Source organism: Trachemys scripta, chromosome 2 (assembly GCF_013100865.1).
Source record: "Trachemys scripta elegans isolate TJP31775 chromosome 2, CAS_Tse_1.0, whole genome shotgun sequence".
NCBI classification, from domain to species: Eukaryota; Metazoa; Chordata; order Testudines; family Emydidae; genus Trachemys; species Trachemys scripta.
In genome coordinates this window covers 279,078,575-279,102,240 of record NC_048299.1, presented here as the reverse complement: position 1 = coordinate 279,102,240, position 23,666 = coordinate 279,078,575, and the positions used below count along the sequence as shown (strand labels likewise).

Sequence of the window (23,666 nt, the reverse complement as noted above, 5' to 3'; positions counted from 1 at the left end):
TGCCAGGGAGCAGCTAGGGTGACCAGACAGCAAGTGTGAAAAATCGGGACAGGGAGTGGGAGGGTAATAGGAACTTATATAAGAAAAAGACCCTAAAATCAGGACTGTCCCTATAAAATCGGGACATCTGGTCACCCTAGGGAGCAGCAGGGACAGAGCTGGCACTAGACATAAGCAGACTAAGACGTAGGGCCCTGAGCAGCTCAAGGCAGCACTTTATTTGCCTTTTTAGTATGTGTTGTGTGAGGGGGTTCCCCGGGGGGGCCCCCACAAAATTATTCCTGCTTAGGGCCCCCAGTGGGCTAGCACCACCTCTGAGTAGGGGCAGGGCTGGGTAGCAGGCAGTGCCAGGGAGCATTCGGGCAGGTGGAGGAGGGGGTGTTAGTGCAAGGAAGTGTTAGGGGCTGGACATCAGTGCCTGAGAGTTGTAGGGGCAGGGGCAGGTGGCAGGCAAGGTTGGGGTTAGTGCCAATGAGCAAAAGGGACCGGGCCATGGAGCATTGGAGCAGGCAGGGGGTGGGTGGGGCAGGTAGGGGATGGGTGGGGCAGGGAAGCATTACGGGCAGGTGGGTGTTGGGTGGGGTAGGCGGGGGGTGGGTGGTTTAGGGGAGTGTTAGGAGCTGGACGTCAGTGCCGGGGGATTGGTGCTGGGGAAATGGCCGGGACAGGTTTTGCCTCATGTGGTGGGTGGGCTACAAACTCCCTGGGCTTCCACCTGTGTGGCACAAATCGAGGTCACAACCCTTGCATTCCCCTCACCTGCCCCAGGCAGGGTCCCTACCGGGAGGAGGGCATTACTAGAAACACTGTACCATGTCTCCGGGTGTTGCTTGCCTAGGGAGTGGGGGAGCATGGGGCCCTCTGTCTAGGTTTCTAGGTTGTTATAAGGTCACTCCTCCCTGTGATGTGTCAGTGCCACCTTCCTACGCTGCCCACCCTGTAAACTGCCTCTTCCCTGACTCTGAGGCCAGGTCTGCACTGTAGCAGAGATACGGTGCATCGCTATGCTGGCATAATCCCATAGTGCAGACAGAAAGGGGGTTCCAAAGAGGATGGAGCTGGGCTGTTCTCAGTGGTGGCAGGTGACAGAACAAGGAGCAATGGTCTCAAGTTGCAGTGGGGGAGGTCTAGGTTGGATATTAGGAAACACTTTTTCACTAGGAGGGCGGTGAAGCACTGGAATGGGTTACCTAGGGAGGTGGTGGAATCTCCTTCCTTAGAGGTTTTTAAGGCCCGGCTTGACAAAGCCTTGGCTGGGATGATTTAGTTGGGGTTGGTCCTGCTTTGAGCAGGGAGTGGGACTAGATGACCTCCTGAGGTCCCTTCCAACCCTGATATTCTATGACTGCAGCAATAGAAGGTGTTTTTCCGTCAGTGTAAGAACTCCACCTTCCCGAGTGAACGGAGCAAGGTCGACAGAAGCAGCAAACCTGGAGCATGGACTTTTCCCACCCCTGAGCGCCAACCTCTGTAGACCAGATCTCAGTATTCACTCTCTCTCTAACTCCTCACAGCCCAGATTTCTTTCTTTGCCTGCTCCCTCTGTCTCTAAGCTGTGCCATTATTATTATTTATCACAGAAGCTCCAGGACAGGACTTTATTGCAAAGAGCACCTCATGAACATGTAGCAAGTGACCGTCTGTTTCTATAAAAACAGGGCATCATGGGGGATAAGGCAAACAGGGGAATGAGGAGGGGAGGGGATGAAATCTTGGCTTCCTTCCAGGCTGATAGCAAATCTCCCCTGGACTTTCAGTGAGGCCAGTGTTTGCTCAATTAATAGCCAGCCGGTAGCAGTAATCACAACTCTGTCTTTCTGTGACTTGGGTTATCACTTGTTAACTATTACCCCAGCTCGGCAGCTTTGTCTCTCCTGTGTGGCTTTGTCTCCATCATCAGCTGCCCCAAATCAAGGGACTTCACAAATAAACAGCTGATCTAGTTCCTTTTTGTGCTTGGGAAACCTTTAACCAAACCTTCTCCTAATGGATCTCTCCCGCCCGCTGTCCAATCCAAATCACCATATGTTCTGCACTGCAGAGTTAGGAAAACACTACTTGTGTATGAAAACAAAACGTCATTTGGGGTCATTTCAAGCCTCTTCTGGCAAGGATTGTGATGACCAGTGTGAGACGCAGGCTTTCAGTAGAGATCTTACCTGACGCTTTTTGGTGAACTAAGGTGTAAACACCAGACCAAGAGAATCGCTGTAACCTTTATCTACCCCTGTGCCCTCTGCCAGCTGGCATCATAAGGTCCTTGGTTCAGAGGGTGGGTGGCTTAGTGGTTAGAGCACAAGATGGGGAGTCGAGAGCTCTGTGCTACTCTTGGCTCTGCCACTGATCCCCTGAGTTATCCTGGTCAAGTCATGTCCCTGCCCTATGCCTCAGTTTCCCCGGGATTCTCCCCTGCCTTCCAGGGTGGTTCTAGAGCAGTTAGAGATCCTGGGAGGGAAGTGGCTACAGAGAGGCAAAGTGTTTATTCTCCCTGGCTCCTGAGTGCTTTCAGTTGGCAGATAAAGCTGATTACAGTTAAAGCCGAGTGTCTCTCGTTTGGGGTGTAGATGAGCCTATGTTAGGGGACAGCCAAAAAGTGACGAGTTTTTAAAGTGCTTATATACCAATGCTAGAAGTCTAAATAATAAGATGGGTGAACTAGAGTGCCTCATATTAAATGAGGATATTGATATAATAGGCATCCCAGAAACCTGATGGAATGAGGATAATCAATGGGACACATTAATACCAGGGTACAAAATATACTGGAAGGACAGAACAGGTCGTGCTGGTGGGAGAGTGGCACTAGATGTGAAAGAAAGCGTAGAATCAAATGAAGTAATAATCTTAAATGAACTAAATTGTACTATAGAATCTCTATGGATAGTAATTCCATGCTTGAAAAATAAGAATATTGCAGTCGGGCTATATTACAGACCACCTGACCAGGATGGTGTTAGTGACTCTGAAATGCTCAGGGAGATTAGAGAGGCTATTAAAATAAAAAACTCAATAATAATAATAATAATGGGGGATTTCAACTATCCCCATATTGACTGGGTATGTATCACCTCAGGAAGGGATGCTGAGATAAAGTTTCTTGACACCTTAAATAACTGCTTCTTGGAGCATCTGGTCCTGGAACCCACAAGGGGAGAGACAATTCTTGATTTAGTCCTAAGTGCAGCACAGGATCAGGTCCAAGAGGTGAATATTGCTGGACTGCTTGGTAATAGTGACCGTAATATAATTAAATTTAACATCCTTGTGGCAGGGAAAACACCTCAGTGGCCCAGCACTGTAGCATTTCATTTCAGAGAGGGGAACTACACAAAAATGAGGAGGTTAGTGAAACAGAAATTAAAAGGTTCAGCGCCAAAAGTAAAATCCCTGCAAGCTGCATGGAAATTTTTGAAAGACACCATAATAGAGGCTCAACTTAAATGCATACCCCAATTTAAGAAACACAGTAAGAGAACCAAAAAAGAGCCACCATGGCTAAACAAAGTAAAAGAAGCAGTGAGAGGCAAAAAGGCATCCTTTAAAAAGTGGAAGATAAATCCTAATGAGGAAAATAGAAAAGAGCATAAACTCTGGCAAATGAAGTGTAAAAATATAATTAGGAAGGCCAAAAAAGAATTTGAAGAACAGCTAGCCAAAGACTCCAAAAGTAATAGCAAAATATTTTTTAAATACATCAGAAGCAGGAACCCTGCTAACCAACCAGTGGGGCCATCAAGATGCTAAAGGAGCACTCAAAGACGATAAGGTCATTGCGGAGAAACTAAATGAATTCTGTGCATTGGTCTTCACTGTTGAGGATGTGAAGGAGATTCCCAAACCTGAGCCATTCTTTTTGGGCGACAGATCTGAGGAACTGTCCCAAATTGAGGTGTCATTAGAGGAGGTTTTTAAACAAATTGATAAACTAGATCTCACAAAACTAAATGATTGGGCAACAAAATGGCAGATGAAATTCAGTGTGAATAAATTAAAGTAATGCACATTGGAAAAAAATAACCCCAACTATACATACCCTGTTTCCCCGAAAATAAGACAGTGTCTTATATTAATTTTTGCTCCCAAAGATGCGCTAGGTCTTATTTTCAGGGGATGTCTTATTTTTCAGAAATGAAAAATGCCTTATTATCGGTGGATGCCTTATTATCGGGGAGGTCTTATTATCGGGGGGATGCCTTATATTACAACGAGAGGCAAAACTGTAAGTAGGCCTTATTTTCGGAGGATGTCTTATTTTCGGGGAAACAGGGTACAATATGATGGGGGCTAATTTAGCTACAACTAATCAGGAAAGAAATCTTGGAGTCATCGTGGATAGTTCTCTGAAGACGTCCACGCAGTGTGCAGCGGCAGTCAAAAAAGCAAACAGGATGTTAGGAATCATTAAAAAAGGAATAGAGAATAAGACAGAGACTATCTTATTGCCCTTATATAAATCCATGGTACACCCACATCTTGAATACTGCGTATAGATGTGGTCGTCTCATCTGAATATATATATATATATACTGACATTAGAAAAGGTTCAGAGAAGGGTAACTCAAATGATTAGGGGTTTAGAACGGGTCCCATATAAGGAGAGATTAAAGGGGCTAGGACTTTTCAGCTTGGAAAAGAGGAGACTAAGGGGGGATATGATAGAAGTATATAAAATCATGAGTGGTATGGAGAAAGTGAATAAGGAAAAGTTATTTACTTGTTCCCATAATATAAGAACCAGGGGCCACCAAATGAAATTAATGGGCAGCAGGTTTAAAACAAATAAAAGGAAGTTCTTCTTCACACAGCACACAGTCAACCTGTGGAACTCCTTGCCTGAGGAGGTTGTGAAGGCTAGGACTATAACAGGGTTTAAAAGAGAACTAGATAAATTCATGGAGGTTAAGTCCATTAATGGCTATTAGCCAGGATGGGTAAGGAATGGTGTCCCTAGCCTCTGTTTGTCAGAGGGTGGAGATGGATGGCAGGAGAGAGATCACTTGATCATTACCTGTTAGGTTCACTCCCTCTGGGGCACCTGGCATTGGTCACCGTCAGCAGACAGGATACTGGGCTGAATGGACCTTTGGTCTGACCCAGTATGGCCGTTCTTATGTTCTTATGTTAAACAGTAATAAGTCTCCAGGACCTGATGGTATTCACCCAAGAGTTCTGAAGGAATTCAAATGTGAAATTGCAGGACTACTAACTGTCATCTGTAACTTATCATTTAAATCAGCTTCTGTACCAAATGACTGGAGGATAGCTAATGTGATGCCATTTTTTATAAAGGGCTCCAGAGGTCTCCCTGGCAACTACAGTCCAGTAAACCTCACTTCAGTACCGGGCAAGTTGGTTGAAACTATCATAAAGAACAAAATTGTCAGACACATAGATTAACATAATTTGTTGGGAAATAGTCAACATGCTTTTTTTTTAAAGGGAAATCGTGCCTCACCAATCTACTAGAATTCTTTGAGGGGGTCAACAAGCATGCGGACAAAGGAGATCCAGTGGATATAGTGTATTTAGATTTTCAGAAAACCTTTGACAAGGTCCCTCACCAAAGGCTCTTAAGCAAAGTAAGCAGTCATGGGATAAAAGGGAAGGTCCTCTCATGGATTGGTAACTGGTTAAAAGATAGGAAACAAAGGGTAGGAATAAATGGTCAGTTTTCAGAATGGAGAGAGGTAAATAGGGTGTCCCCCAGGGGGTCTGTACTGGGCCCAGTCCTATCCAACATATTCATAAATGATCTGGAAAAAGGGGTAAACAGTGTGGTGGCAAAATTTGCAGATGGTACAAAACTACTCAAGATAGTTAAGTCCCAGGCAGACTGCGAAGAGCTACAAAAGGATCTCACAAAACTGGGTGACTGGGCAACAAAATGGCAGATGAAATTTAATGTTGAGATATGCAAAGTAATACACATTGGAAAATATAATCCCAACTAGACATATACAATGATGGGATCTAAATTAGCTGTTACCACTCAAGAAAGAGATCTTGGAGTGAGTCATTGTGAATAGTTCTCTGAAAACATCCACTCAATGTGCAGCAGTAGTCAAAAAAGTGAACAGAGTGTTGGGAATCATCAAGAAAGGGATAGATAATAAGACAGAAAAGATCATACTGCCTCTATATAAATCCATGGTACGCCCACACCTTGAATACTGCGTGCAGATGTGGCACCCCATCTCAAAAAAGATGTATTGGAATTGGAAAAGGTTCAGAAAAGGGCAACACAAATTATTAGGGGTATGGAACGGCTTCCGTATGAGGAGAGATTAATAAGACTGGGACTTTTCAGCTTGGAAAAGAGGCAACTAAGGGGGGATATGATAGAGGTCTATAAAATCATGAGTGGTGTGGAGAAAGTAAATAAGGAAGTGTTATTTACTCCGTCTCGTAATACAAGAACAAGGGGCCACCAAATGAAATTAATAGCAGATTTAAAACAAATACAGGAAAGTATTTTTTCACGCAACGCACTGTCAATCTCTGGAACTCCTTGCCAGAGGGTGTTGTGAAGGCCAACACTCTAATGGTGTTCAAAAGGGAGCTAGTTAGATTCATGGAGGATAGGTCCATCAATGGCTATTAGCCAGGATGGGCTGGAATCGTGTCCCTAGCCTCTGTTTGCCAGAAGCTGGGAATGGGCGACAGGGGATGGATTTCTTGATGATTACCTGTCTGCTCATTCCCTTTGGGGCACCTGGCATTGGCCACTGTGGGCAGACAGGATACTGGGCTCGATAGACCTTTGCTCTGACCCTATATGGCCGTTCTCATGTTCTAAGGGTCACCTCCGGTCAGATGCAACCGTTGTGGGTTGGTTTATACTTTCCACCGAAGCAGCTGGTGCTGGGACTGCTGTTGGAGACGAGCTAATGAGCTAGCCGGAGCCCTGCTCTGGCCGTTGTTCTGCCTCAGCCATCACTGGGCGTTACGTCCATCCTCCCGCTGCATGGTCTTCTCACCGAGGCCCTGCTTTGGGATCAGAATTTCCCTGCCCACAGCCAGGTCTGAGCACAGTCACTGCCAGCATGGTGCCGTCGTGGGTGCTCTGACCAGCTGCTCGGTCCCATCTGCTCCGGTGTGGTGCTTGGTCTGCTCTGTGGACCTGGGACCGGCGGTGTGAACTCTCCTCTCCAGTCATGCCTCAGCCCAGCACAACGGGGAGGCAGCCGGACTCGGAACTGTGGCTACCCAGGCGGGAGCGCAGTGGAGCTGCAGTGGGGTGGTTCTCGCAGGGCAGATGGGACCGTAGAGGGCTAGTGAACAACATGGGGGTTGGGAAAAAATCCCCTGCCTGCCCTCAGGGAGACCTTGGTAGTGACATCATCTAAACCCACAGCCCCGCCTGCCACTGGGACACCTCTCCCAGGGCACGAGGGTGCTCCTCTGTGAACAGCGATCTCTGGCTGCTTTCCAGAAATCGAGTACCTGCAGTCGGTCCTGCCCAGCACTGTGGAGAAGGCTTTCTTCGATTACTTGCGCACCGTGGATGCCTCCGAAGTCACCGTCTCCTCTGTGCCGGAGGGCTCCATCGTCTTCGCCACGGTGGGCGTTAGTCATAGCAGCCGCGCAATTCGGTGTAAAGCAGGCTGAGAACTCTCAGGCAGGGTGGCCTAGTGGATAGAGCATTGGACTGAAATTGGAGAGATCTGGATTCTATTCCTGGCTCTGCCACTGGCCTGCCTGGGCAAGTCACGTGACCCCCTCCGTGCCTCAGTATTCCCATCTGTGCAATGGGGATAATGATACTGACATCCTTTGTAAAGCACTTTAAGATCTATTGGTAAAAGGTGCGATATACAGGCTGGTTACTATTGTTATATAATGTGGGTGGCTCAACCAATGCATTTCGCCTGGCTTCTCTTCCATTCCCATCTCTCACCTGTAAGTTTGATTGTTCACCCAGGGCTCAGAGCTGAGAACAGAACCCAGGAGTCCTGACTCCAAATCCTGTGATTCTCCTACTAGACTGTCCTGCCCCTTTGTGCTGGACTTGCAGTTTCCTCTGCAGTGGGCGGGGTGTGGATGCAGCCGCTGTTTGAATGTCTCAGTCTGTAGGCACGTGTGCATCGCACCAGTGGAAAAGAGTGAGAGTTGGTGCAATGAGAGTTCAATCAGATTCTGGCTGCGTTAGCTGAAACCGGCTTGACTTTGGGTTTAGTTCACACTGGTTTCTTCAAGACCAGAAGGATGAACTTGTCCTGCAAACTAAGGCGTGCACTGAGTGGAGTGTTCTTAGGTAAATAAAGCAAGGCCATTTCCCTCCAAATACCAGAGTCTTATTAAAAGACTCTTATCTGCTCTATAGGAAAGGAAGGCGCTAGTCTGGAGAGGATGGAGGCTTCTGGCTTCCGAAAATAGTCAGAGAAAAGTCCCTAGAAGGAGGAGCTACAGAAAGAGAAGGGAAATACAGAATGATTGATGGACTAGCCCATATATAGCTACACAGGAATATTCAAGGTGGGAGCCTGGTAGTTAAAGGTCTCCAGACTTTGTGCGGCAGGAGCTGAGGACTGAATGTTCGTGAGAAACGCAGTTTCCCCAGGTCACAGAAAGGCATCTCTGCAGACCATTTGAGGATGTCCACCCGTTCCTGGAGAGCCTGGGATTCCGGCTTGTGCGATCAGTTCTAGGGAGAAAACTGAGTAAAACCAGACTTAATAAGTGGGGGGGCCCTTCCTTTGTCTCCAGCCTGATGTTCCCCCTTGTACTGGGACTCCATCTGGTAGAGAGGAGACCCCAAGGCTCCTGAGGTCTTAGAAGCCCAGCTGGAGTAACATCACTGACCTCCTTTGTAAAGGGCTTTCTGATTGACAGGCAAAAAGTTCTGTAGAAGAGCTGGTATCTCCAGCTAAGGGCCCTGTATCGCAGGCAGCACTACAGCTAAAAACTGAAAGCCCCTGCAGGAGAAATGCTAGAGAAATTCCAAGGCGATTGCAGCCACGGGGGCTTGTGTGGGCCAGCAAGGGCCGGGGTGGGCGTCAGGGAGGCCGCGGCAATTGAGGTGGGAGAGAAGAGGGGAAAGGCGGGAGACATTGAAGGCACGGAGGGGAGGGATAAGGGAGGAGGCGAAGATGTGGGTCAGGTTCTGCGCCAGGCTGACTGAGGATGGTGATGGAGTCAGCTGTGCTAGAGAGGCGGGGCAGCCACAGAGCCCGGGTGTGTGACACGGCCCAGTCCTAGCCCGGGAGGGGCCCGTTGCTTGGAACCCAGTGACGTGCTGCTTGCGGCGCATCGCTCCGGCGGCTTTGCCGGCATGGCGAGGACGTGGCGGCGAGTCCCGCGAGAGCGTCGGCCAGATGTGGGGGCCGGGTGCGGCTTTGAGGCACCGGGCCAGGGAGCGGGGGTAGGGTGAGGAAGAGAGATGAGCTGGGGTGAACCCCCCTTTTCCCACGGCTCTTCCCCTGCAGGTTCCGCTATTGCAAGTGAAGGGGCCGCTGCTGGTGGTGCAGATCCTGGAGACCACGCTGCTGTGTCTGGTCAGCTATGCCAGGTGAGAGGCTCCGGGACACACAGCTTCGTGGGTGTAGCATCCCCAGGGCGGCACCTGCTGGTTTGTTGTAGGGTCCCCAGGGCCCTGCTGCGACACACGTTGGGTGGGGGCTGTAGGGTCCCCTGGGCACTGGGGCAATGCAGTGGGGGCTGTAGGGTCCCTTGGGTGCAGCATGTGCTGGGTGGAGCTGCAGGAGCCCCTGGGGCTGCAGGAGCCCCTGGAGCGGCACGTGCTGGGTGGGGCTGTAGGGGCCCCCGGAGTGGCACGTGCTGGGTGGGGCTGTAGGGGGCTCCCGGGGTGGCACGCGCTGGGTAGGGGGCACTGGAGGCTGTAGGGCCCTGGGGCAGCATGTGCTGGGTGGGGCTGCTGGGGCCCCTGGGCACTGGGGCGATGCACTCGGTGGGGGTCCCTTGGGGGCGGCACATGCTGGGTGTTAGATGAAGGATTCCAGCCACTTGTGAACGTTTCCTGCCCCGCACAAGGGCGGCGCAGGTGTCTGTGTGCTGATCCCCGGCTGCGTCTCTGCTCTTCCTGCTCCCATTGGCTGTGGTGCTCCAAAGTCTCCCGCGTGTCCCCTTGGGTCTCCTCATCCATCTCGCCCTCCCCGCCCCTGACAGCTGGAGCCGTGTCCCTCTCCCCCACCGCACCCTCCTCGTCCTGACCCCCAGGTGGGCTGCCTGGTGCTTGGCTCCACATTACTCCCCCTGTAACTCAGATCCTCCAACCTGATCCGTCCGCAGCTCCAGTCAGGGCCCTCTGGCTCCCACATGGTCTGGTCAAACTGATCCGCCCTCGAGCCTCCCAGCATGTGTCCCTGTGTCATCTGCCCCTGTCAGCAGGGAGCTCATGGGCGTGGGGCCTGACCCTTCCTGGGCCTTGCTTGGTGTCCAGCCGGGCTCGGCGTTCAGGGAATATTTGGGTTTTTCCTTTTCCAGCCTTGTGGCCACTAACGCTGCCCGGTTCCGCATGCTTGCTGGCCCAGACAAGAAGCTGCTGGAGTTCGGGCTGCGACGTGCCCAGGGCCCGGATGGGGGCCTTTCTGCATCCAAGTACTCCTACATAGGGGGTGAGCTTAGCCCAGGAGCCAGGTCGGCGTGCCAGCTCCTCGCAGCAGGGCATTCCCTGTCCCCTTTGCTCCCGTTCCCCTTTGCTCAGTTCCCCTCGCCCACGTGCCCCCGATCTCTCCGTTCCAGGCTTCGATGGGACCAGCGACGTGCTGGCAGGGAAGCTGTACGGGGTTCCGGTGCGGGGAACCGTGGCCCATTCCTACATCATGTCCTTCTCGTCGCTGGCGGAGGTGCAGCCCCGGGTGCGTGTCCGTGCCGGGGTGGGGTGGGGGGTGAGGATGGATTCGTTTAATAACTTCGCACGGCGATGAGAGGGGGCGGAGGCCTGTGCTGTAGTCTGGGGCTCTCACCCCTTCTCTTAGGAGCTATTCAGCTTCAGTTCTCCCCACCCGGATGGTTCCATCCTGCTCCCCGTAGTTGTCCGCCTAACCGTGGTGTTCGTGCCTAGATGCTACCCTGATGCGTGCTATGGGAATGCACCGCTATCGTTGCTCGGGTGATGGGCACGTCATCGGAGCACACTAGACCCTCGCAGAGCACCATCCCGCTGCCTCCTCGGAGCATTGCATGCTGGGATTTGTAGTGTCCCTGGGGCACCACCTGTGGATTGAAAAACCGACAGTGGTCACAGTCTTGCTAGCTTCACGCAGCTCAGGAACACCCCCTGGGCTCCTGGCAGCGGCCACCAGCCCCCTCAGTTTGGGCACTTGCACATAGCTGAATGGCCTTTGTGCATCATTATTGCCTGCATTTAGGAATTATCTCTACGGAGCTGCTGCTTCAGAGCCAGCAGGGGGCAGAGGAATCTCGAGATGTGTTTTTACAGGCCCTACCGAAAGCGGCCATTGTAGACGATGCGATTGGTACCATGGAGGTGCTGTTTCCCATGCAGACCCTGAAGCCCCTGGACGGAGATGAGCCGGTGGATTTCCTGCCCCTTGCTGAGTCGTGGCTGAGGCGAGTGTGCCAGACGCTGCGGGTCCCCCACGACAGAGTGAACCACGGGGAGCTGGCTGCCTTCGTGTCGTACGCTATCGCCTTCCCCCACAACTTCCAAGGGCTGGTGGACACTTACTCCGTCATGGGGTGAGGAGCCGAGGGGCGGCGGTGGCCTTTTCCGAGCATGCTCGATGCTTCGTGATTGTTGCACGGCACTTGGATTCCACGGTGACCGATGTAAGTGATGTCCCATCGACTGCGGGAGCAGAGATGGTGAACGGGGTCAGATTGGGTCCAAATGGGCTGTGGGTTTATATATAAAGTGTATGTGGGGTTAAGAAGCCAGCAGGGGGAGCAATGCCAGGGCAGCTGGTTAAATGCAGGATCTCTGAGACGATGTCTTAGAACCCAGCTGGGACCCCTCCCGTGTGTTCCGTCTCTTGTGCATGGCGGGCGGTCCTCCATTCCCACACGCTGGGGATAGGACAGCTCTGATGATGACCGCCCCGGGGAGTCCCTCTCTCCTGCTCTCCTCTTTGTCCTTGCCTTGACCTGGATGTGGAACCTCGAATCGCCTCCTGCCCCTGACCTGAACACAGCCTACTTGGCCCATCTCTGCCGCTCCATGTCACAGAGGGCGGGGTTCCCAGGCCTTTTTGCCAGCCAGACTCATCCTCCTCCTTGCTGTTGGCAGGAGTGGCATCCCAAACTTCTGCGCCGTGGCGCTGGCGTTGAACCAGCTGGGATACCGCACGATAGGGATTCGCGTGGACAGCGGAGACCTCGGCAAGCAGGCGAGGGAGATTCGCCAGGTGCTCCGGATCTGCAGTGCCGAGTGAGTGCCATGCTGCTAAGCAGACGCTATTACCCCTCTGCTGGGACACAGAGTCCTTTACCTAGACTTTGCACGGGGGCCTCCTATGTGGGGGCAGTTACTGACCCTGGACGATGGCCCCTCCTTACTCGCCATGTGTAAGAGTCAGATGAGCAGTCAGATCTTACCCAACCAAAAGGAGGGTCGGTCGGTCGGTCTGTCTGTCTTCTGGGCTGGATTTTCAAGAATTGGACCCCCTAACTGCCTTACCGCGCCTAGCCCAGCCATAGTTTATAAGCGCTGCACGGCAGAGACGGCGCCTTTCTCTTATGTTTTAAAAGCATCCAGGAGATTTGGATGTTACCAAACCTAGTAATAAAAGATTAGGCTGATGATGATGGCACTGCAGGAACAAGGGAGCTGGATTCCCTTATGGCTTATGTTTCACTAAGAATTGTTCACTGATTCCCGGTCACGGAGTCAAGTTCTCCGCCCTCAGTGGGACCCCATGAAAGACGATGGGGTTGCACAGATGCCACTGAAAGCAAAATTTGGCCTGCAGCTTCTTTGTGATTGGTGATGCTGCACAAACCCGAAATAGCCCAGCTTGACTCTCAGATCCCTGGGGCAGTTTCCAGGGTGCCCAGGTTGGGGGGGGGGGGCACTTTTATAAACTGAGCAAACTGTCTAGATTTCTGGCTGGGCTGAGAGCCGCGATGGGGACACACACACACTCATCCACCCTCCGGGATTCAGATCTAGCAAAGCTTCAACCAACCTGTGCCGTAAGCTCAATGCTGGGGCACCTGTCCCTTGTAAGAATCCTGCAGCCGTTTATAGCGACTCACTTCCATTGTGTACAGCTTCCAGGTTCCCTGGTTTGCGACCATCCCCATTGCTGTGAGCAATGACATCAGTGAAAGGAACCTGGAGGAGTTAATGCAGGAGGTAAGATGGTCCTAGTTCTAACCGGCCTCTTGGAGGTGGTGGTTCAAGCTACAGCTTGTTTGGGAAACTGTCTAGGGGCTTGTCTACACATGACCATTAATCTGGACTAAGGCAGGGTGTGAATTTAAGTGGATTAACTATTCCTGATTAACTCCATGTGTAGTTGCTCTTATTCTGAATTAATTTAATCCATTTGAAAAATGGATTCAGCTAATTTGGAATAAGGCGCTTGGAATAAGAGCATCCACACGTGGTATTAATCAGGAATCGCTATTCTGGAATAACTGTGTGTGTAGACAAGCCTGAGGAGCGAACAGACTGAATCTGCTGCCTTCAGACATGGGGGAACGGGAGGGTTCTTAGCCGGGCAGGTAGACAAACACTTGGGCACCTGGTTACCTACAGGCAGACAAGCCCTTAATCTGCGTGTTCCCATGAGCTGTCCAGGTGGGCATGTGCTGCTCCCTGATTGCGACCAGCCTGTGGCCTTCCCCACCATCAGGGAAGAACTTGTAGCTATGCAAGGGAAGAGAGATTAATCAGGCCTCTTGGTTCGGGGCATCAGTAGATTGCAGGACGTTCCCCATTGGCCAGCGGCGGCTTTGGGGTGGGAGTCTGCCATCCTCTGGAGCTTCAGGCTTTGCCACTCTCCACGACTACCAGGCTAGTGGCCCAAGGCTCTGGTCCCAAATGGGAACCGCTATTCCTGCCTGCGCCCTTCTGGGAACCCAATGGGGAGCCCTCTGGGGCCAGACATACCGTGTTCCTATTCAGTGACCATGTTCCCAAAGATGGGGAACAGCCAGAGACCCTGTGATCACAGAAGGGAGGGCAGAGGTGGCTGGTCCAGGACTTGGGCAGGAGGATGATGGGGGTTCTGTCCCCTTCATCCGAGGGGTTTTCCTCAGCGGGGAGCTTCTCGCTATGGGGTGCTACCTTTGTGAGCCGTGTCCCAGCCCCATGCCAGCTGCTGGAGGGAGGCTCTTCATACAGCACAAGGGAGAAAGAATTGTCCAGTGGTTAGAGCAGGGCAGGGGGGTCTGGGACTCCTGGATTTGACTCCCAGCTCTGCCACTGACTCATTGTGTGGCCTTTAGCATTGAACTCCCCCTGCCCAGGGGTGTTGTGGGGCTTGGCTGATGTCTGTAAAGAACTCGAGATCCTCAGAGGGAAGGTGCTAGCAAGGGGCAAAGGTTGTAATCTCTTCAGGGCAAGTTAGTACAGCACCTAGCGCAGTGGGGTCCTGGGCCAGGCAGGACTGAGGCTGCTAGACACTGCCGCGATGCAGCCAACAAGTAATAAGGGTAATACCAACTCCTTGTCATCTGTCTCCTCTTCTAGGGGAATGAAATTGACATGATCGGAATTGGGACCAATCTGGTGACGTGCCCGCTGCAGCCCTCCCTGGACTGTGTTTACAAGGTAACCTCCTCGCTGGGATAGTCCAACAGGAGCCCATCCACAGCTCTGTTACTCTATACCAGGCTGCACAACTCGTAAAGTGACGAGGGCCATATTACTCCAAAGAAAACAGCTGAGGGCCAAAACCCCCCAGCCCCCCCCCGGGAACCCTCCCCCAGCGCCGCCCACCCCGTGGAAAAAAAACCTCCTTCCCCAGCACCGCCCTGCTGAAACAGCAGTATTGAACCTTGGTAATATGTTATAGCTGGCCGTTAAGCTAGTATAATTAAGGTAAAAGAAAAATGTCTTTTTGCTAGAAGTAGAATAAGATCTTCCCCCCACTTTGTAATCGATTGCCCTGTTGAATGAATGAGATGTGAATGAGGAAGGCAGCATCTCCAGACAGCTGCAACCCTGGGAGAGGGGATGGGAGCCAGACTAGATCAGTAGAACAGGTCAGCTACCGACTCGCCGCTCGCCTCCTCAGCCCCTTTCCCCTAGCTCGCCTACTCACCCCCGCCACTGCCTGCCTGCCTCCTCAGCCCCCCACCACCCCAGCTTACCTACTCAGCCCCCCTCCCCTACCGCCAGCTCACCTGCCCCCCCGCCACTGCCCGCCCGCTTGCCTCCTCAGCCCCCCACCCCTCCAGCTCATCTACTCACTCCCCGCCACTGCCTGCCCGCTTGCCTCCTCAGCCCGCCTCCCTCACCCGCTGCTTGCCTACTCACCCCCCGCTGGCCACACCGTGAGCCCATGCGGGCCGCATGCAGCCCCCGGGCCACATGTTGTGCAGGCCTGCTCCATACACACCCACACACACCCACACACACCCGGAGTTCAGTGCAAACCTAGCAATTGCACCAACCTGCAGCTTCTTGACAAAACTAGCAACAATGATATACTAGCCATTTAAGGCTGCAATGCTTGTCTGGGTTTATTGGGTGATCGAGGGGGGTGTTGCCGTTTTCTCAAATAGCTCGACTCCTCTTCCACTTTCGTTAATAGAGACTGGAAAGAGGCCCCGTGGCCCAGAGCTTAGAAAGGGGAACTGGGTGTCAGAGCTGGGCTCTCCTCCTAATTTTGCCATTGACTCACTGTATGCAAAGTGCGATAGTATCAGTGGCTGTAGATGTTTGGATGAAAAGCTCTGTGTGAGTTCAGTGTTGTGATTCGCTGGAATTATTTTGGTGGATATCCTGTTGACGCGACTAAAGAGACACTGCCAGGTTAAAAATCATGGGCCTGATTCTCCTCTCATTGACCTGGGTTTGAATCCAGAGTAAAGACCATAGTGCATCGGCCTGAAAGGTCCCTCCTGATCACTGGGTCCAGCTCCCTGCTATCACAGCCAACCCTCTCAGATAGTCCCGTTCACAAATCTATCAATCTCCATCTTAAAAGCAGTTAGGTTCTTGGCCCCGGTACTCCTGTTGGCAGGCTATTCCAAATCCGCACTCCTCTGAAGATTAGAAACTTTCTTTTCATTTCCAGCCTCAGTTTATTCATAGCCACTTTATGCCCAAGGCAGGGGAATTATGTTAGGGTAAACTGAGAAAAGAATCAGGCGTGTATATATATCTGTATATACACACACGCCTCTGTTCCGTCATTAACACTAGGTGATTAAAGCTGAAACCGACTCCTGCTGCCGGCACCAGGCCCCCCACTAATCCCCCGTGTTGCCCTGGGCCTCCTTGCCCTGCTGCTGCCCCCCACAGCTCCTGCCCCCACGGCCCTGCAGCCCTTGAGCGTGCCCACCCCGCAGGGGGAGCAGTGTAGGGCACCACCGTAGGTAGGGACGGCCCTGCGTACAAGTGAGATCTCCTGTGCGGTAGGCACTGAGGAGTTTTTCATCTTTGCTCCTTCCTCCTGTAGCTGGTGAAGGTGAACGGCTGCCCCAAGCTGAAGCTGACTGAAGACGAAGAGAAGATGACCATCCCGGGGAGCAAGGTGGTGTACAGGCTCTCTGATGCCACTGGTGAGACATTGACCCAGTGCTCGCCCTGCAAAATGAGAACAACATCCCGGGAATACAGACCTGGCTGTATAAAGATTGGTCCCCCGGAGACCTGAGACACCGTGTCTTAAACATACACAGCTCGCACGCCCGAGTCCTGGCTCCGGATTTAGGGGGGCAGGATTGGAGCTGGGCTAGGTGGCCATCGCTTTGGGTCCCTGGTTTGAGTCTGGCCATTACCACGTGGAACTGAATTGGCAACTAATGAAAGGGTCTCTTTAAAACTCCCCCTCAACCATACTAGCCCCCTTGCTGGCAGTCCCAGCGGAATGCCCAGGATCGACTGGCCCTTCCCCCTGGCTGTGGGTCTTCCCTGCTCAGGGCTGAGAGTACGGTGCTGCAGGGAAGCCTGCCTTGCTAGCCAGGCTGTGCCTGCTCTGTGGACTAAGAACATCAGCCTCCAGGGACGTCGACCAAAGTGGAACAGCTCCTGAGCTCAGTGTTTCCCTGTCGCAGCCCAGATCTAACCTAGACGCCTGCGTGTTTCCCTCTGGCCTTGGGGCTGGGGCTCCCGTTCCCTAGGGGAATTCTGCTGCGCTGGGATTTCTCCCAGCACTCTGCGGGCCAGGGGAAAGTCCTCTGGCTTCGCAGCACCCCCTCCTCTCTCCCTGCCCCCTGGGCTGAGCAGCCCGTCTTTGCTGTTTGCTCAGTTTCTAAAAGCACCAGGTGTTCCCGGAGCCTGTGGCCGAGGGCAGCTGTAGGTGTGGGATCCCCAGAGGCTCGTCTGGAAAAGCTGCTGTTCCCAGCTCGTGTTCTGCCTCCCAGAGCTGGGACCATTGACCTTTGCAGCAATGTAGCCCCCTTCCTCCCCCCATCTGAATGAGGAGATCCTGCAACATCCCCTGCTTATAACCTCTCCCCCATGGCTCAGCCGTGCGCCTGCCAGGGAGATTGGCTCACATTCAGACTGTGGGCACCGGCTGATGAAGCCACGGTCTCGGTCTGGATCTAAACTGGCACAGCTCCCCGACGAGGGGCAGCATTGCTCTGAACCCCAGCGCGCTCCCACCCCTAACCCGGGCGGCTAACGTCTGCCTCCGATTCCTGGCAGGTCTTGCCTTTATGGATCTCATGGCATTGGAGGAGGAGCCCCCACCCAGGGCAGGGCAGGAGGTGGCTGTCTGCTTGCTGGGGAGGAGTGAGGAGGCCAGGAGGGTGACTCCCACGGCCGTGGAAATCCTGCATCGCACTTACTTTAAAGATGGACAGGTCAGAGAAGGCATGCGCCCCTCCCTCCTTGCAAGCCGCCGGGCTGCTGCTTCTTTGACCATGTTGCAAGCTTGTCTCTCAGCCTAGCTGATTCCTTGGCTCCCCTGCCCCCGTGACTCCCCCAGCTGTGATCCCATTGACACTCTGGTGCTAAGCAGGCTGCCTCTTAGCCAGTACTTGAATGAGAAACCTCTAGAGAAGTCTTAGAGTAGTGCCGGGTGGTGGCGCGGTTTCCTTCAAATCGATACTGCCCCAGCAAGATATTAGGGGTGCTGTATCATCTGTCAGAGGGGGGAGAAAACCACGGTACTGTCTGCTTGGCACAAATAGCAGGAGTCCAGGGGTTAAACCTGGGTGTTCACATTACCTTCACCTAGACCCCCCCACCTCTCCATTTTCAACTGATGTAATAATCACTTCCTGTCCTATGCTGTTGGGTAGCGTTGCTTTGCGCAGTCAGACAGCTGCCACCTTCCACCCCAGAAGTGGCTGCTTTTGGATGGGAAGCTGTCTATGGAGTTCCTACAGAGAGTAAACATCCGAATAGGCCTTTGGGAGTCACCTGGATGAAAGGGAGAGTGCAGGAAAGTCAACAGCTCGGTCCACTCTCCTCCTGGCGCGTGAGCTGCGCCTCTGGCAGCACCCAGGCTGTCCCCAGCGGGAAGTGGTTCTGCTGATCAGGAATCAGGTGCCCTGGGGAACTGTGAATATGTTTGAATCTTGTGTGTATTCGTTTTCTGGCTGTTGAGAGCCTTGCAGGCAAACTGAGCTGACTGGCCCCTACTGAGCTGTGCGTAGGGCCTTCTTCACAGCAGATCCCATGCTCTGGTTTGGAAGGCAGCACATGGTTGGGGGAAGGCAGGTGCCCTCCCCTTCGTGGGAGGATAGCAGCCGGGCAAAAGTGGCTCAGTGGGATGCCCCAGCTAGGACTTCCTCATTAGCAACACAGCTTAGGGGGTTTGTTCATGACTCACTTTCCGCAGCATCTATGCTGTTGGTAGGTTTAGTCCTGGGTTCTCTCTTCTGCTCTGCCTCTGGCTTGCTGGGTGACCTTGGGCAAGTCACTTCCCTTCGCTGGGCCTCGGTTTCCCCCCCGAGGGGGGTAATACCCTGGGGGGGGGGGGGGGAGGGGCTTTGAGAATTAATGTGTACGAGGTGCTTTACACTTACCGTTCTTATCGTGCCATTGCAGTGTCGTAACAGTCAATCTTAGATGTGGGGAGAAGCAAACCCCAGCTCTGAACTCCCCCAAACTCAGCTTCGTCTTCGATCCAGACCCCTGTCCTGCTCAGGCCCAGCTCTTGCTTCTAATACAAACCTTCGTCCTTCTGTCCTCCTCCCCCCTTCCAAGCAGGTTTGCCAGGCTCTTCCCAGCCTGCTGGAAATCAAGAGCCACGCGCACGCCTCTTTGAGCCTGCTCAGCCCTGCGCACAAGAGACTCCAGGACCCGGAGCCTTACCAGGTACGTGAGCCAACTGGCTGTGCAGAGGCCATCGCCAACGGCAGGGCGTCCTTGAGCTGAGCTCTTCCACCTCGACCTGGGATCACGCCTTGCAGGAACAGGCCTGATGAGTACTTCCAAGGAGCACCCAGGGGCTCCAGGTGGTGCTCTTCCTTCTGACCCTGCTGTCCGTGCAATACTCGAGAGGGCTACGTGTCAGGGAGCGACGTGAGTGGCTGAGTAAATGTTCTCTCCTGTCAGTGCTCTCTGTAATGCCCTCTTGCAGCACTAGGGGGCGATGTGCTGCCCCGTTCAATGATGCACCCCTGGGCGGTGTGCCTCTGCGGTGGCATCTTTCAGAGGGGAAGTAAAACTGAGGTCCTGACAACCTGTGATCATTAAAGACCCCCTGGCACTTTTTGCAGGAGTTAATCCTGGCTGCATTCTCCATTCTGTCTCCCTAAACACGCTTTGCAGTTTCAGCTCGTGCAGGATTTCTTCTGCACAGCACTGCTATGTGCTGTTAAATGGCTTTCCCGTTCCACTGCAGAGGTGGCTGCATTTCGCTGGGGGATGAAATGTTTCCTGGCTAGAGTGTGTTCATTGCTTTATGATTAGAGCCACCATGGAGGCACCCGTTCTGATTACATATCCGACCTTTTCCGTCTGTTCTTCTTCTCTGCCCATCGTCTGGGGCCTCTGACAAGTTGGGAGCCTTCATCCCAATCATACAAGACTCCGTCCCTCACAGCCTGTGATGGGACAATAAAAGAACAAGAGCACATCTTACATCAAACCACTGACCGGTTTCCTCCCGTCTCCCCCTCTGTTCGCAGGTTGCTGTGACCGAGAAGCTGCACTTTCTCCTCAGTGACCTGCGTCGATCCAGCCGGTGAGCCGCCCTGCCTGCATCGTCCCGGCCAGCAGCAAACTGCACCTATGCAAGCCCAAATTAACCTGCACAAAGACCTGGCCGCTATTAGGGCCTGGGCGTTTCTATTTAATTGTCTAATTATTTTTGAATGATGGTTTTGCTGTGCAGGGCAGTAGCTACAGGGCAGTCCAGCTCCAACAGGTATGGCAAACATCCCCAAACAGGACCTGCGCAGACGGGAAGCAGATTTTTCTGATCCGATTTGAAATGCAAGGGGAGGCCTTGATGGGGGCAGAGATCCAGCAAGGCTCTGCCTAGTTTTACTCTACTAACAATGGGGCTTAAGGGTTGGGATCTGCAGCTGTCCTCGGGTGCTGTTCTTCCGCCGTCTCTACCGTGTGTTTTGGAAAGGCGTTATCTCCTTATGTTGTCCCTCCCAGAGGTTTTCTGTGAAAACGGCACTTTCCTCAATAGACCTGATCACTGCGTGTCTTTGGAGTCGCACCTTCTGACTTTAATGCCTAAAATAAGGGGGTGTTTGTAGTGCAGAGCCATCCCAGCTATGGGAGAATGAGCTGGATTCTATTCTGGGCTCATGCGTCATGAACAGAGTTGTTTAAGAAACAGATTCATCCTAAGCAGAATCAAACTCTCATCACAGACATTGATTAGGAAATTCTCTGCTTAAAGTTTAGGGCTATTAATTCTCTTTAGCTTATAGCTAATTTGTAGGCTCTCAGTAATTGTATCGGATCAGGACTTGTTCTGTATCCTGGCCAATGGTGGCCAGTGCCAGCTGCTTCAGAGGAGGTACAAGAAACCCCATGGGCTGCATCTAAACTGGAGAAATTTATGATCTAATCCTGAAATGAGCTGTGGCCAGGGGGCTCCCAGTGGGGTTCTGCACAGAGCTCCTTGCAGGAGCAGCAGTTTAATCTTCAGTTGTAAGTTTAAGAATACAAACCGACCTCTTACAGATGGATCTTTGAGTATGACTCAAACACGTTATTTCTCCCAATCCCGCTTTGTCTGCAGATCCCAGGAGCGGTCTTGCAGGGTCTTCAGAAACGCAAGTCCAGTGTAAACGGCATAGAGGCAAGTGATTGGAGCCCCACAATCTGCTTTGTGGCGCTTTCATGAAATCACTCTCTAAACATGTGATGGAAACGCTTCCCCTGCAGCAGTTGACAAACCATTAAATGTTTGGATTGCAAAGGCCCCGTTGTGCTGCACAAAAGGAGAGATGTGGCCCCTGCTCTGAAGAACGTACCCAAAGTTAGTGTGTGAAAGCTAGTGTGTGAAACCAGAAAGAGAGAGAAATGAACCGGTTAGCTTGTTTTCACTGTCCAGGTTGAGAGAAGTACAAAAAGGTAAAAGACTTTTGAATAGTGAGGGTAACTGACCATCATGGATGAGGTGGATTCTCCGTTACTTGGAGTCCTTAAATCAAGGCTGAATGGCTTTCTAGAAGTTGTAGCGCAACCAAAAGCTCTGGGCTGGCTGCAGGAGTCTCTGCGTCAGGGTCTGTGACCTGTGCTATGCAAGAAGTCAGACTAGATGATTGTAATGGCCTCTTGTGGCCTTCAAATCTATGGATCTTTGAACATTTCTTTACATTTTTATCCTCTCAGGTGCGTTTAATAGCGCAGAGGTCGGTTTGTTTTCAGAATCATATTTGTAACCTGACTCTTGTATTGAAAAGTTATTCCCAACTTTCTGGGGCAGTGTCTGTTCAACAGCAGAGATCAAACTTAGCGTCTTCGTCGCTTCCCTGGAACATTCACGCACATTCTGGATGAAGAGTTTCCTCTTAAGAAAAGAAAACACCACTTGCCTTAAACCGAATACACGTTAAAAATAACAGATCTGCCCCCTGCCCTAGGGGAACAGAGGCTGGTTCTCTCCAGTCCCACACGGGGGAGAAGTCGGAATCTGCTGGTTTTAGATGTCTTTCCCAACGTTCAGTTTAATGAAGATAGCAATGGGTGCAGCAGGGGGTTGGCTGGAGGAGAGGGTCGGCCAGTTTGATGTTTGTTCTCTGTGGAGTAGCGATGGCAGTAACATCTCTGTAAAGAACCCAGGAATCGCGTGGCCCTGCTGTGGGGTTTGTAATGGCTCTGTGACACTCTCCTTAGGGAGCCCAGGACTGTAAGCCACGCTTGTATCCTTCTGCCTCTTGGCTGGAGCTTAACCTGTGTGACAGCCCCTGCCACACCCGTCTGTCCACCTCTCCAGCAAACACCTATAGTCTAAACCATGCCTCGCAGGTACCATTCAGTGAATGCTCTCCTCCACCCTCAAACTCTCTCTCTTTCACTGGGCTGGGTTAGGGGTTTGGGAGGGCGGGTGGGCTCTGGCCTGGGGCTAAGCAGTGTGAGAGGGGGCTCTGGGCTGAGCCTGGGGCAGGGAATGGAGGTGCAAGCTCTGGGAGGGAGTTTGGGTGCAGGACGAGGCTCTGGGCTGGGGCAGAGTGTTGTGGTGTAGGAGGGGGTACAGGGTGCTGGCTCTGGGAGGGGGAGTCAGAGCTGGGGCTTGGGGTGCAGGAGGTATGGGGTGCTGGCTCCGGGGGAGGGTCAGGGGGTTGGGGTGCAGAAGGGGGTTTGGGGTGCTGGCTCCTGGAGGGGGATGGGGGTTAGGGTGCAGCCTCCTGCCGGGCAGCATTTACCTCCGGTGGCCCCTGGATGGTGGCACAGCGTGGCTGCTGCTAAGGCAGACTCCCTGCCTACCCCAGCCCCACACCGCTCCTGGAAGGGGCCAACATGCCCCTCCTGCCCTGGAGGGGAGAGGGGGGAGAATGTGGCTCCGCTTGCTGCCACTCTCTGCAAGCACCGCCCCTGCAGCTCCCATTGGCCACAGCTCCCTGTTCCTGGCCAATAGGAGCTGTGGGGGTGGTGCTTGCAGACAGGAGCAGCATGCGGAAGGAGGCCCCCCGCTCCCGGGGGCCATGCTGCCTGCTTCTGGGAGCAGCGTGGGGCCGGGGCAGGCAGGGAGTAGGATTACCATCCGTCCGGGTTTCCCCGGACATGTCCGGCTTTTTCAGCGTTAAATGGCCGTCCGGGGGGAGATTTCTAATCAAGTAGAAATGTCCGGGATTTCCCCCTTCCCCTCATGCAGAGTGCGGTGCGGCTGATTGGACGGCTGTGCCTGATTGAAAGCCGCTCGCAGCCACTAGGGCCTCTAGCAGCCAGAGTCCGGCCCCCTCCCCTACTCCCTCCTCCCCCACAGAGCAGCGTGGCAGTGTTTGATTCCATGTGGAGCCTGCAGCTCTCCCTCTGCCGGGTGAGTGGAGGGAGCAGGGCAGGCGGTGGTGGGGGGTGTGTGTGTAGAGGCTGCAGGGGCAGGGCAGGCAGGGGGCACAGAGGCTGCAGGGCGAGTGGGGAGCAGGGGGTGCAGAGGCTGCAGGGGCGGGGGTGCAGAGGCGGCAGGGCAGGCACGGGGTGCAGAGGC

The 23,666-nt window shown here is 53.0% G+C and overlaps 1 protein-coding gene across 2 annotated transcripts in view; it reads left to right on the top strand.

Annotated features, from left to right (window-relative positions):
- NAPRT (nicotinate phosphoribosyltransferase) overlaps nucleotides 1-22,574 on the top strand; it is a 23,350-nt gene extending 776 nt beyond the window's left edge. Inside the window, exons 2-13 of one of the 2 annotated variants that reach the window (XM_034763727.1) lie at nucleotides 7,433-7,560; nucleotides 9,426-9,508; nucleotides 10,444-10,574; nucleotides 10,702-10,817; nucleotides 11,468-11,661; nucleotides 12,209-12,349; nucleotides 13,192-13,276; nucleotides 14,618-14,698; nucleotides 16,554-16,656; nucleotides 17,747-17,904; nucleotides 19,259-19,366; nucleotides 20,182-22,574. In XM_034763727.1, the coding sequence (XP_034619618.1) occupies nucleotides 7,433-7,560; nucleotides 9,426-9,508; nucleotides 10,444-10,574; nucleotides 10,702-10,817; nucleotides 11,468-11,661; nucleotides 12,209-12,349; nucleotides 13,192-13,276; nucleotides 14,618-14,698; nucleotides 16,554-16,656; nucleotides 17,747-17,904; nucleotides 19,259-19,366; nucleotides 20,182-20,241 (1,388 nt within the window). In that variant the 3' untranslated portion in view covers nucleotides 20,242-22,574. The remainder of the gene's footprint in view (nucleotides 1-7,432; nucleotides 7,561-9,425; nucleotides 9,509-10,443; nucleotides 10,575-10,701; nucleotides 10,818-11,467; nucleotides 11,662-12,208; nucleotides 12,350-13,191; nucleotides 13,277-14,617; nucleotides 14,699-16,553; nucleotides 16,657-17,746; nucleotides 17,905-19,258; nucleotides 19,367-20,181) is intronic. The other variant, XM_034763728.1, reaches the window with a different exon arrangement.
- The last annotated feature ends 1,092 nt before the right edge of the window (nucleotides 22,575-23,666 follow it).